Below are 13,086 nucleotides of genomic sequence, written 5' to 3'. Positions count from 1 at the left end.
AACATAGAGGGAGCCACAAAGACTACACGTCCCAGCATGCAGTGCTTCCGAGTCATCGAGATGGCACATTGCATGCTGGGAGATGAACTGTCCATCCTGCATGTCAGGACCCTTGTTTGCAAGGCCAGGGACTCGCCCAGCAAGACGCTGGGAAAGGGCGGGAGACAGGGCTGTCTCCTGTGTATCTGGAGATAGGGCTGTGTCGTTCATTTCCTGCCCTTGCTAACTCTTCCCTTTTCCCCTTGGGCAGATCTTGGTGCAGGTGAAGGAGGTGCTCGTCAAACTTCCCACGCTAGTAGAAACCACGTTAAAAGAGGTGGGTATCCTTCTCTGCAGCCTGGGGGTGGCAGGTCCTGGGATGTGCTTTGTATAACCGGGGGGTGGGTTCGGATCCCAAACCCGCAGTGCTGGGTGAGCAGAAGCTCCGGTGGCTTCATACCCCACCCCTCCCAGGCTGCTTGGGGGCCAAAACACCTGTGGTGTAACTTGAGCCATGGCCTGCCTGCACTGCCTATGAGCAGCTATTAAATCCATGCCATGTCTCCTCCCACATCTGACCTCACCTCCCTTGGAGCTTGCCCGGCTAACTTGTATGGGGCCCTGGACCAGTGGAGATCCATCCCTGGCCGGCTAAGCCGCTCCTTGCTGCAGCATGGGGCAGTGGAGTGGAAGGGGGAAAGGTGTCCAACCCTTATCTGAGAGCGTTTGCAGCTGGCTGAACAGCTGTTTAACAGCTTTCGGTATTGCAGTGGGAGGCTCTGACCTGTCTGTCCTTTGATCCACCCATTGCTGTTGTAACCAGGGTCAGAGCCCGCAAAGGGGCAGGGTTGTTTGAAATAGGCCATGGTCTTCCCCTTGAGTTACATACTTCCCTCCTTGCCCCAGCATGGTGATGCCGTTATTATTGATTCAGATGCATGCGATTCCAACCTCCCTCCCTAAATTCCTGGATGCAGTATAGTTGTAGCTGTGTTGGTCCCAGGATATTAGAGAGATGAGGTGGTCCAATAAAAGATATTACCTCACCCGCCTTGTCTCCCTAAATTCCTGCTGGTCAAACTGGACCCAGTCTTCTCCTTGTGTCTTCAATGCGTGCAGTGTTATTGTGCTCTGTTAATCAGCTGCCATGTCCAACCCCAGAGGTGGTTGCATTTCACCACTGATGTATTAATTTAGATGGAGCATATGGGCCCAACGAGTCAAAAGCGTTAACCTGGCCCTGTAACTGTCCAACATTAAACAGAGTTAAACAACGTGTGGGGACCGCAGCCTGCTTAGCATCACGGCAAGCGCACTATTAAACGTCATTTTAATCTTTTATTCAAGATACAGAAAATAAGGAAAAACAGGTTGAAATGTAAAATAGTAAGTCGAGCTTTCATTTTAACAGCATCCCTTGTTCCCTTTCCCTTTAGCTGGACAGATTTTAGAAAGAAACTCCCTGTCTCTGCCAGTATTTTAGACGGCATTACAGATGGTAGGTACTCTACCTTCTGGGGAAAAGAGACAAAGTTAGTTGAGATGCGCTTGAGCGGCCGCTGTTAAAGTCTGAAAGAGGAGAGGAGACCAGACAAACGGCCACAAGAGGAAAGACGGAAAAGGCAGCTTCTGTCTGCGGTTGACTTTTACTTGCAGCCTCGCTGCTGGAAAAACTCAGGCCCAGCCCCTGGTCTGATCAGCCACTCTGAGACCTGGCAAACTCGTACCAGCATCGGGCTGTTTAGGGCCTTGCTCTGGGCTGCCTCTTTCTGGTCCCAGGCTTACAGCAGTGTTGGCCGGCTAAGCCAGACTCATTAGACAGAAGGAAAATGGAGAGAGACAGGAAAGAGAAGAAATAAGGTAGGGAAGGGAAAGGGCACATTGCAGGAAGGAGACAAAGTCTCATGTCCCAGGTAGTATTCAGGATTTAGCCGGAACTGCTGGAGGTGACGATGTTGTCTGGCTTCCTCTCTCTGACCCGGTCTGGTCAGGGTATGTCTCAGGATTGGGATGACGACGTTCCAGGGTCCCAGGAGATGGTGGGCGTAGCAGCCATGATGGTGAAGCATCTGTCTGAGTCAGCCAGCCTCACGGTTTCATAGATTCCAAGGCCAGAAGGTCATCTAGTCCGACCTCCTGCATAACCCAGGCCAGCAAGCTTCCCCACAGTCATTCTTAGAGCAGATCCTTTGGGAAACCAGCTGCTCTGGATTTAAAACTTATCGGTGATGGAGAATCCACCATGACTCTTGGTAAATTGTTCCCATGGCTGCCAGCTTTCTCCTCCCCTGAAGTCTGTTTTGGAGGACCCCGGAAGGGCGTGATGGCTGGAATAGCCCATCCTCTCATTATTTTGTCCGCCATTCAGCCTGTTTTCCGACACACCAATTTTGGTTAGTTGATTTCCAGTCCCACACTTGTTTACCAGGCATGATCTTAACACAGTCGTTGAATTATATCAGTAGGCCTTTGGGTTTAGACTGATTCAGTCTTCTTGTCTCCCTTTGGCACCTTTTCCCATCAACAGTCATCGTTATAGGTTATTAAACATATACTCACTTTTTAGAATTGAGTTTGCAATTAGGGTAAATTTATAGGCCCAATTATTAGAACAGTGAGCAATCCCTGTTTAAACACCTGCCACGCCCCCTCCAGAGGTGGATGGGGAAGCGATCACTGGATGAACAGCTGCCACGCTCCACCCCAGACGTGGTTGAGTTTCTGTGCTGGGTGAGGGGATCCCAGTATAAACAGCTGCCGCGTCCCACCTCAGAGGTGGCTGTGTCTCCGCGGTGGGCTGAAGCCACTCTTGCAAAGTGCTTTGGGATCCTGCAGGGCGAGAGGAGCTCTGTCTGGCTTGAGTTTTACTTTTCTTCTGTCTTCTTTTCCTCTTCTCCTCTCTCGGCCTCTCTTCTTCCAGACAGAGAAGGTCACCGTGTGTGGAGACACCCACGGGCAGTATTACGACTTGCTGAATATATTTGAACTGAATGGGCTGCCGTCTGAAACGAACCCATATGTATCCTTGGCTGGTTCCCCCTTTGATCCAGCATGTGACGTGTGCGGATGGAGGCGCTCTCTAAGAACAGGAGGTGACAGGGCTAGGAGACAGACCTGGGTTCTGTTCCAGCGTTGGGATGTATTGCTTCCCCTCCCTGTGCCTCGGTTTCCCCATTTGTACTGTGCGGGAAACGGTCCTGATCGGCATAGAGGTTATACTCCCATAGTGACCCATTCCTGACTGCCGTGCTGGGGCGGGTGGCTCCTTTGTTGAGCTTGACAACCGAGCACGAGTCCTGAGTCGGAGGGCTTCGGGAATGAGTTAAAACTACGTGTTGGTGGTGCTGGACTAAATTCCTTCTAAGCTGCGCAGTCCCTCAGCAGCCTATTAAGTGCCACGCAGGCGCTCAGGGCTGCGGCGGGGAGAGATGCCTCTCCCCCAGCCCCGGACCTGCTGTGGTGGGGAGAGGCGCCTCTTCCCGCTGGCCCCAGCCCAGCCCCGGATCCCCCACGGCCGGGGGAGAGGCGCCCTGACCCCAGCCCAGCCCCGGACCTGCTGCAGAAGAGGCACCTCTCCCCCCCAGCCCAGGTGCTGCTGTGGGGAGAGAGAGCTGGGGGAGTCCTCTCTCCCCACTGTAGCCCCAGGGCAGCCTGCACCCCAAACTCCTCATTCCCAGGCCCACCCCAGAGTCCACACCCCCAGCCGGAGGCCCCAGTGCCCCAGCCTTGAGGCCCCTCCCACACTCCGAACCCCTTGGCCCCACCCCCCACCACATGAATTGTGACGTGTCACACATCACCTCCATATTGGTGCACATAACAAAATTCATTCCGCATACGCGTGGGAAAAATTAGAGGGAACACTGGCGCTGGGGTGTGCTGGGATGCCTCTGAGATGCTTTCCGGGGAGAGAAGCTGGGGGGGGGGGGGTCACCCACCATCTGTCAGGCCTTTGGGTGGGACTGGGAAAGAGGCTGCAGAAAAGCAGCATTGGGGAGAGGAAAGGGCGGGAAGGAAGGCCGGCCCAGTGGCTAGGGCTGCCAGCCTAGGGCTTGGAGACCAGGGTTTAAGTGCCTGTGTGATCTTGAGCCAATCCGTTAGCCTCTCCGTGCTTTGGTTCTGTAAAATGGCAATTCCCAGGGTTGCTTGCTCCAGTACCACGGTTGTGTGTGTGTGTGTGTGGTGAGGGGACACACGAGTACCTAAGGTGGATCGCAGTGTTCTTCATCCCAGAGTGACGCCTGGGCCCTTTTTCCTGAGCGCAGCCCCCTCGGCAGATATTCAATGGGGATTTCGTCGACCGCGGCTCCTTCTCCGTGGAAGTGATATTAACGCTGTTCGGTTTTAAGCTGCTGTATCCGGATCATTTCCACTTACTCCGTGGTAAGTGCAGTCCCATCCCACCTTGGGGGGGTGGGGTGGGAGAGGGGGAATAAGCCACTGGAGAGCCCTGCTTTGTACTCAAGTCGGGGCAAGAACTCCCCAAACTGTCCCCTCCGCTGACTGTTTTCCTGGTGCTTCCCCAGCCTGCAGCTGAGACCCAGAGTTGGAGTTCCCCTTCTTAGCAAAACTGGCTTCTCCAAATCCACCTGCTGTCTCTGGGATTCCCGAGCTGGAGAGGATCATGGGGATCATCATGGAAATGCAGAATTTCCTGGATGCTCTGGCTTTCGCTCCTTTCCCAGCTATCTCGCGCCCTTTCAGTTGGTCTCTGGCTCGGAGACTGTGACCCCACCCATTGATATTATTTCATGGCTATATCTAAGCCTGCGTATCTGAAAAGACCTGGGTGCATCCCTCCCCTAAAGCTAACTCAGCCGAACCAAACGGGCATGAAAATTCACCAGCCCAATCGCAAAGTCTGCTTTGAGTTAAACCCACCGAAAATTGACGCCCCCGTCCACAAGAGAACCAAGTTCCTCAGGGCGATCACTCCTGTATAGCAGCTATCACCACTCCCGCTGGGCAGCAATATTAACCTCTTCCCTGCCAGGAACGAGAGAAAGGTGCCGCCACTCACACCCTTCCGCGTGCTTGAGACGCTGAGCTTTGCCAACCAGCCCAGGAGCTGGATGACTCTTGTGAGGGGAGCGGTTACCCCAGCTAGCGGCCCTCCACTGAGCAGCAGCCGCGAAATCCACATTTAAGGCCTGCCAGTCCCAGAGTGCTTTGTTTTCATTGATCGCTTCCTGCAAGGCCAGAGGGGCCCACTGTGATCATGTGGTCTGCCCCCGTTATAGCACGGGCCAGAGAACTGCCCTGAAGCAATTCCTGCTGGAGCCAGTATCTAAGTCTATGTCTACGCTACCGCGATAAGTCGAGCTACGCTACGCAACTCCAGCTACGTGAATAACGTACACCTTAGGTCGAGTTACCGCGGGGGGATCGACGGGAGAAAATTTCCCGTCAACTTACCTTACTCTTCTCGTCGGGGGTAGAGTACAGGGATCGACTGGAGAGCGATCTGCAGTCGATTTGGCGGGTCTTTACTAGACCCGCTAAATCGACCGCCGGTGGATCAATCTCAGAGCGTGGATCCCTGCTGTAGTGTAGACCTGCCCTTAGAAAAGCCATCAGTCTTGATTTTAAAATGGCCACTGATGGAGAATCCAGCCCAGCCCTTGATAAACTGCTGCAATTGGCTGATTCTCTTCACTGTTAAAAATTAAAAATCCTTATTTCTGGTCGGAATTTGTCTCACTTCAATTCGCAGCCATTGGCTCTCGTTAGACCTTTGTCTGTTAGATCGAAGAGCCCGTGATCCCATATGTGTTCCCGATGTGGGTACTTACAGATTGTGATCAAGTCACCCCTTCACCTTCTCTTTCAGCTAAACAGATGGAGGTGTGGGAGCTGCTTTCCAATCCTGGTTGATCACTGTACGAACACAGGAAAGCATCCCAGCTCACAAGCCAGTTGGGGCTCAGTAGAGCCTCCAGAGAGGAAGGAAGGATGGCCCAGTGGTTAGGGCACAAGCCTAGCTGTTGGCAGAGTTGGGTTCAAGTCCCAGCTCTGCCACAGACTCCCTGTGTGACCTGGGGCAAGTCCCCTAGTCTTTCTGCGCCTCCATTTCCCCATCTCTCAAATGGGGATATTCGTCCTGCCTGGCCTCACCGCAGAGCTGGGAGGATAAATGCATTAAGGATTAAGAGGTGCTCAGATACTAGAGTGTGGGAGGCCAGGTTTAGCTTCAGGTTAAAAACCACTGCTTGAATTTCACTCAGAAATGCATGAGGGAGCCAGGTAGCGCAGGGTTAATGAGGTGACCCCACATCCCACTCCAGTGGGCCCAGCTTGAATGGCTAAGCTGTCCTAGGAATTGTTCGGGGGAAGTTCTCTGGCTTGTGCTATGCAGGAGTCAGACTAGATGCTCTTGTCTGGCCTTGGCATCGGTGAATCTCTAAAGCAATAAAACTCGCCCTCTCCCGCTTGTTACTGCTGGCTGTGAGCAGCCCATTTGCGAAGCCTGGGAACGACAGAGCTGTCAAATCAGCCCAGTGACCGGGGGGCTTCCTTGGGGATTTAATGCATTAAACCTTTCACTGCTGTTCTGGCGGCTCCGTGCTGCAGTGAACTGCTCAGACCCCATCCCTCCCTCTGCCCTGGGGAAGGGGCGACAGCCAGTCTTGGCTGTCTGTCGGCCGGAGCTGGGCGGCTCTCCCCTCTCCAGCTGGTCCCCCATTGGTTGATTGATTTTTGTTTTTTTTTCCTCCTTCCCCCATCTCTTTGGCCCCCAGGGAATCACGAGACGGACAACATGAACCAGATCTACGGGTTTGAGGGGGAGGTGAAAGCCAAATACACAGCCCAGATGTTTGCGCTTTTCAGCGAGGTCTTTGAGTGGCTGCCCCTGGCGCAATGCATCAATGGCAAAGTGTTGGTGAGAGCAGAACGCAGCACCGCGGGGGGGCACGTTTCCGGACTGGCAGTGGGCATTGAGAGTAGCCCAAGGCCCTGTGTGTAATCCTGGGCACCTCCATGGCTTGGATCTACCTGTAGCACAGGGGTGGGCAAACTATGGCCTGGGGGCCGCATCCGGTCCTCCAGATGTTTGAATTTGGCCCTCGAGCTCCCGCCGGGGAGCGGAGTCCGATGCTTGTCCCGCTCCATGCGGCTTCCGGGAGCAGCGGCATGTCCCGCCTCCGGCTCCTATGCGTAGGGGCAGCCAGAGGGCCCTGCATGCTGCCCCTGTCCTAAGCGCTGCCCCCACAGCTCCCATTGGCTGGGAACTGTGGCCAATGGGAGCTGCAGGGGTGGCGCCTGCGGACAGGGCAGCGCGCAGAGCCGCCTGGCCGCGCCTCTGCATAGGAGCCGGAGGGGGGACATGCCGCTGCTTCTGGGAGCTGCTTGATGTAAGCACTGCCCGGAGCCTGCACCCCTGACACCTTCCCACGCCCCTACCCGAGCCCTGATCCCCTTCTCGCCCTCTCAACCCCTCAGTCCCAGCCCGGAGTACCCTCCTGCACCCTGAACTCCTCATTTCTGGCCCCACCCCAGAGCCCGCACCCCAGACGTAGCCCTCACCCCCTCCCACACCCCAACCCCCAGTTTTGTGGGCATTCATGGCTAGATGTGTCCCTCGGGCCAAAAAGTTTGCCCACCCCTGCTGTAGCCCCTCCGTTACCTCCCTCGGAGCCGGTCTGGGAGGGCACTGAGCGTGTTAAACCCCGGTCAGAGCAGGGTTCCGACGTGCCCCCTTGCCGTGTACTCCCCTTCCCAACTGTTCGTGCCCCCCTCCCATTGGGGCGTGTGGAAGCTTAAGGCCAGCTCGTCGCTAGGGCCTGACCTATCCGAGCGCCCTCTCCCCGCCCCTGACCTGTGCTCTGCTCCCTGCCAGATAATGCACGGCGGGCTCTTCAGCGAAGACGGGGTCACGTTGGACGACATCCGGAAGATCGAGAGGAATCGGCAGCCTCCGGATTCAGGTCAGGACAGGAAGGCGCGCCATGCGCGGGGTGGGGTGTTGTCTCTGGCCGGGCCTTTCCCACTGCTAGAGGTTGCACTGGTGGGGCGGGACGGTCCCTTGGGTGCACAGATCCTGGCCCATGGGGAGAGATGGGGAGACCTCTTGGATCGCACTGTACAGCAGAGTCGTCAGCAGCTGCCTGCTTTTGTGAAGCACCCGTCCCTGTAGTACGTGGGCACCTCCGCTGGTGCTAGTCCGTGTCGCCTCAGTGACTACAATGGCTCTGTGCTGGTTTACATCAGTGGGGAGCTGGCCCGCATAACGCTCTGGGGCTGGGCATGACCTTGCCCCTGTTCCCAGCTCGGCCATCTCGCACCAGATCCTCCTCCCTTGCTGCTTTTGACACCCCATGGGACCGGGCTTCAAGAATTCCAGGCTTATCAGAGGCGTGCTGGTGTCAGGTGATGCAGCAAGGTGTGGAAACCACTGAGGGATCCCCTGGATCAGTTGCCTTGGTAAATCTGGAGGAAGTAACATGGGCCGTTTAAAGAGGCAGGACTGAGGAATGTAGAGGAATGTAAAGGAATTACGTTTTGGCCAGATAACATGGCCCCCTTCCAAGGGAGCTGAGGGAAACCTGGCAGTTGGGGTCTTTGAAACAAGGCTAAATAAGATACTAGAAAACACCGGCTAGGGACTGACTCTGCACTGAATGGAAAGTGATCACATATGTTGCGGACTTTCCATTGCTCATTTCCACGAGGGACTGCTTGGCTTGCAGAGTGGAGCGTTTTCCTTTGGAAACTGGAGGGAGTTAATGTTCAGCTCTGTAGTCATGTGCTGGGCCAAACTGATCGCTGCTGTCAACCCACCAGCTTTGGTAAAGTCACCCGGGGCTGCCTCCAGGCCACGGTGCTTGTGACGTGCCCTGCGTGGGAGTCCAGAGGGTGGTACGGTTTTAGCTGGATAGAAACGTCAGAGAAAAGTGTCAGGGAGCCGGTATCGTAGATTTATGCCGCATGCTGTAATATGTTTCATCCCACCCCCAGCTAAGGAGAGCCAGGCCATGTCAGTGCTTGGATGGGAGACCAAGGGAAAGGGAGTCCTGCCATGCTGCAGGAAGTGGGGCTGGTGGTAGGTAACCTTCCCTGTAAGTCAATACAGGAGCAGTGCTCTAGGGGGCGCCATGCTGCAGGAAGTGGGGCTGGTGGTAGGTAACTTCCCCTGTAAGTCAATACAGGAGCAGTGCTCTAGGGGGCGCCATGCTGCAGGAAGTGAGGCTGGTGGTAGGTAACTTCCCCTGTAAGTCAATACAGGAGCAGTGCTCTAGGGGGCGCCATGCTGCAGGAAGTGGGGCTGGTGGTAGGTAACTTCCCCTGTAAGTCAATACAGGAGCAGTGCTCCAGGGGGCGCCATGCTGCAGGAAGTGGGGCTGGTGGTAGGTAACTTCCCCTGTAAGTCAATACAGGAGCAGTGCTCCAGGGGGCGCCATGCTGCAGGAAGTGGGGCTGGTGGTAGGTAACTTCCCCTGTAAGTCAATACAGGAGCAGTGCTCCAGGGGGCGCCATGCTGCAGGAAGTGGGGCTGGTGTTAGGTAGCTGCCCCTGTAAGTCAATACAGGAGCAGTGCTCTAGGGGGCGCCGTGTTGCAGGAAGTGGGGCTGGGTGTTAGGTAGCTGCCCCTGTAAGTCAATACAGGAGCAGTGCTCTAGGGGGCGCCGTGTTGCAGGAAGTGGGGCTGGGTGCTAGGTAATTTCCCCTGTAAGTCAATACAGGAGCAGTGCTCTAGGGGGCGCCATGCTGCAGGAAGTGGGGCTGGTGGTAGGTAACTTCCCCTGTAAGTCAATACAGGAGCAGTGCTCTAGGGGGCGCCATGCTGCAGGAAGTGGGGCTGGTGGTAGGTAACTTCCCCTGTAAGTCAATACAGGAGCAGTGCTCTAGGGGGCGCCATGCTGCAGGAAGTGGGGCTGGGTGTTAGGTAGCTGCCCCTGTAAGTCAATACAGGAGCAGTGCTCTAGGGGGCGCCGTGTTGCAGGAAGTGGGGCTGGGTGCTAGGTAACTTCCCCTGTAAGTCAATACAGGAGCAGTGCTCTAGGGGGCGCCATGCTGCAGGCAGTGGGGCTGGGTGTTAGGTAGCTGCCCCTGTAAATCAGTACAGGAGCAGTGCTCTAGGGGGCGCTGTGCTGCTGGATGTGGGGCTGGGTGCTAGGTAACTTCCCCTGTAAGTCAATACAGGAGCAGTGCTCTAGGGGGCGCCATGCTGCAGGAAGTGGGGCTGGTGGTAGGTAACTTCCCCTGTAAGTCAATACAGGAGCAGTGCTCCAGGGGGCGCCATGCTGCAGGAAGTGGGGCTGGTGGTAGGTAACTTCCCCTGTAAGTCAATACAGGAGCAGTGCTCTAGGGGGCGCCATGTTGCAGGAAGTGGGGCTGGGTGTTAGGTAGCTGCCCCTGTAAGTCAATACAGGAGCAGTGCTCTAGGGTGCGCCGTGTTGCAGGAAGTGGGGCTGGGTCCTAGGTAACTTCCCCTGTAAGTCAATACAGGAGCAGTGCTCTAGGGGGCGCCATGCTGCAGGAAGTGGGGCTGGTGGTAGGTAACTTCCCCTGTAAGTCAATACAGGAGCAGTGCTCTAGGGGGCGCCATGCTGCAGGAAGTGGGGCTGGTGGTAGGTAACTTCCCCTGTAAGTCAATACAGGAGCAGTGCTCCAGGGGGCGCCATGCTGCAGGAAGTGGGGCTGGTGGTAGATAACTTCCCCTGTAAGTCAATACAGGAGCAGTGCTCTAGGGGGCGCCATGTTGCAGGAAGTGGGGCTGGGTGTTAGGTAGCTGCCCCTGTAAGTCAATACAGGAGCAGTGCTCTAGGGGGCGCCATGCTGCAGGCAGTGGGGCTGGGTGTTAGGTAGCTGCCCCTGTAAATCAGTACAGGAGCAGTGCTCTAGGGGGCGCTGTGCTGCTGAATGTGGGGCTGGGTGCTAGGTAACTTCCCCTGTAAGTCAATACAGGAGCAGTGCTCTAGGGGGTGCCATGCTGCAGGAAGTGGGGCTGGTGGTAGGTAACTTCCCCTGTAAGTCAATACAGGAGCAGTGCTCTAGGGGGCACCATGCTGCAGGAAGTGGGGCTGGGTGTTAGGTAGCTGCCCCTGTAAGTCAATACAGGAACAGTGCTCTAGGGGGCGCCGTGTTGCAGGAAGTGGGGCTGGTGCTAGGTAACTTCCCCTGTAAGTCAATACAGGAGCAGTGCTCTAGGGGGCGCCATGCTGCAGGAAGTGGGGCTGGTGGTAGGTAACTTCCCCTGTAAGTCAATACAGGAGCAGTGCCCTAGGGGGCACCGTGCTGCAAGAAGTGGGGCTGGGTGTTAGGTAGCTGCCCCTGTAAGTCAATACAGGAGCAATGCTCTAGGGGGCACCATGCTGCAGGCAGTGGGGCTGGGTGTTAGGTAGCTGCCCCTGTAAATCAGTACAGGAGCAGTGCTCTAGGGGGCGCCATGCTACAGGAAGTGGGGCTGGTACGTAGCTGTCCTGAGTCAATACAGCACCAGCGCTCTAGGGGGCACTGTACTGCAGGAAATGCTGTTTTAAGGACAAAACAAACCAGTTCCTGACTGCTTTTCCCAAGACTGGCTTGTTTAACCAGGGACGTCCTGGCTCAAATCCAGCTCTGGTAACAGTTCCGCCAGCAGTTTCAATTAGCTCCACTGTTCCAGCCACTGTTACACAGTCGCTTCCTGCCCCCAGTTGGCGGCTTTCCGTGCTGAGTGACGGATCCTTATCTGTTTGTATCTCCCAGGGGCTGGGTGTGCTTAGAACAGGCTCCCTGAGCCCCATGTCTCATGCCACCGCTTTCTTCTCCTCCTCCCCCCCCCCCCCGCCCCAAAGCTTTGTTTCTTTTTGTTAACTTTTCCTTCGAGTGTGAGGCCCACTTTAAAAGCACGTTCGGGGTCAAACTTGGATCCTTCACCCCCCTGTAGTTTCACCGCCTGCCACATCTTACGTTTAGCCTGAAAAGGCCTCAATGCCCAGCCTGTCTCTAAAGCACTACAACTCTCTGTGATCCTAAGTACCGGGGAGTCACTCCGCCTCATTCAGGTTTTTGTCTCGCCCTCATCACCCCACAATATTTACCATATTTATCCTCATAACCCTCCAGAGAGGCAGGGCAGTGCTGTAATCCCGTTTTTCAGATGGCGATAAGGTGCGTAGACCAGTCTGTGGCAGAGCAGTGAATTGGCCACGTAGCCCAAGTACTAGGTTAGTGCTCTAACCACTGGGCCCTATTCTGTGTACACCCCCGAAGCATCTGGCATCGGCCACTGTCAGAAGACTGGGCTGAATGGACCATTGGTCTGACCCACTATGGCCATTCTTATGTACCAGGAGAGGTGAAGTGACTTGGGAACTCTTCTGTTCTTCATTGGGAAACCAAAAAGCTTTTGTTTTTTTGATGAAATCCCAATATTTTTTGAGGGGGAATGAACATAAGAGTGGCCATATTGGGGCACACCAGTGGTCTGTCTAGCCCAGTACCCTCTCTTCCGACAGTAGCTGGTGGTAGATGAACACAACCAGGGCAATTATATAGCATTCCATCCCCTGTCATCCCATCCCAGCTTCTGGCAGTCAGCAGTTTAGGGACACCCAGAGCAAGGGGCTGCGTCCCTGAGCATCTTGGCTAATAGCCATTGATGGACCTCTCCTCCAGGAACTTATCCAGTTCTTTTTTGAACCCAGTTATACTTTTGGCCTTCACAACATCCCTTGGCAACGAGTTCCACAGGTTGACTGTGATTTATGTAAAGTACTTCCTTATGTTTGTTTTAAACCAGCTGCCTATTAATTTCATTGAGTGACCCTGATTCTTATGTTATGTGAAGGGGTAAATAACACTTCCTTATTCATTTTCTCCACACTAGTCATGATTTTATAGACCTCTCTCCTATTCCCCCCCTTAGTTGTCTCTTTTCTAAGCTGAACAGTCCCAGGCTTTTTAATCTCTCCTCATTTGGAAGCTGTTCCATCCCCCTCATCATTTTGCCAATTCTAATAAATCTTTTTCGAGATGGGGTGACCAGAACTGCGGGCAGTATTCTGGGTGTGATCGTACCATGGATTTATAGAGTGGTATTATAATATTTACTGTCTTACTATCTACCCCTTTCCTGATGGTCTCAACATTCTGTTTGCTTTTTTGACTGCCATTGCATGTTGA

General features: G+C 54.9%; 1 protein-coding gene across 1 annotated transcript in view; it reads left to right on the top strand.

Moving 5' to 3' along the window:
* The window catches only part of PPP5C (protein phosphatase 5 catalytic subunit), a 42,811-nt gene that overhangs the window by 19,414 nt on the left and 10,311 nt on the right, over positions 1-13,086 (top strand). Inside the window, exons 5-9 of the mRNA XM_065420954.1 lie at positions 251-316; positions 2,900-2,998; positions 4,257-4,362; positions 6,717-6,859; positions 7,817-7,904. Of these exons, the coding sequence (XP_065277026.1) occupies positions 251-316; positions 2,900-2,998; positions 4,257-4,362; positions 6,717-6,859; positions 7,817-7,904 (502 nt within the window). The remainder of the gene's footprint in view (positions 1-250; positions 317-2,899; positions 2,999-4,256; positions 4,363-6,716; positions 6,860-7,816; positions 7,905-13,086) is intronic.

The sequence above is a fragment of the Emys orbicularis genome, chromosome 21, assembly GCF_028017835.1.
Source record: "Emys orbicularis isolate rEmyOrb1 chromosome 21, rEmyOrb1.hap1, whole genome shotgun sequence".
NCBI classification, from domain to species: domain Eukaryota; kingdom Metazoa; phylum Chordata; order Testudines; family Emydidae; genus Emys; species Emys orbicularis.
The sequence above is the reverse complement of the archived record's forward strand: the minus strand, read 5'-3'. Positions and strand labels throughout refer to the sequence as shown.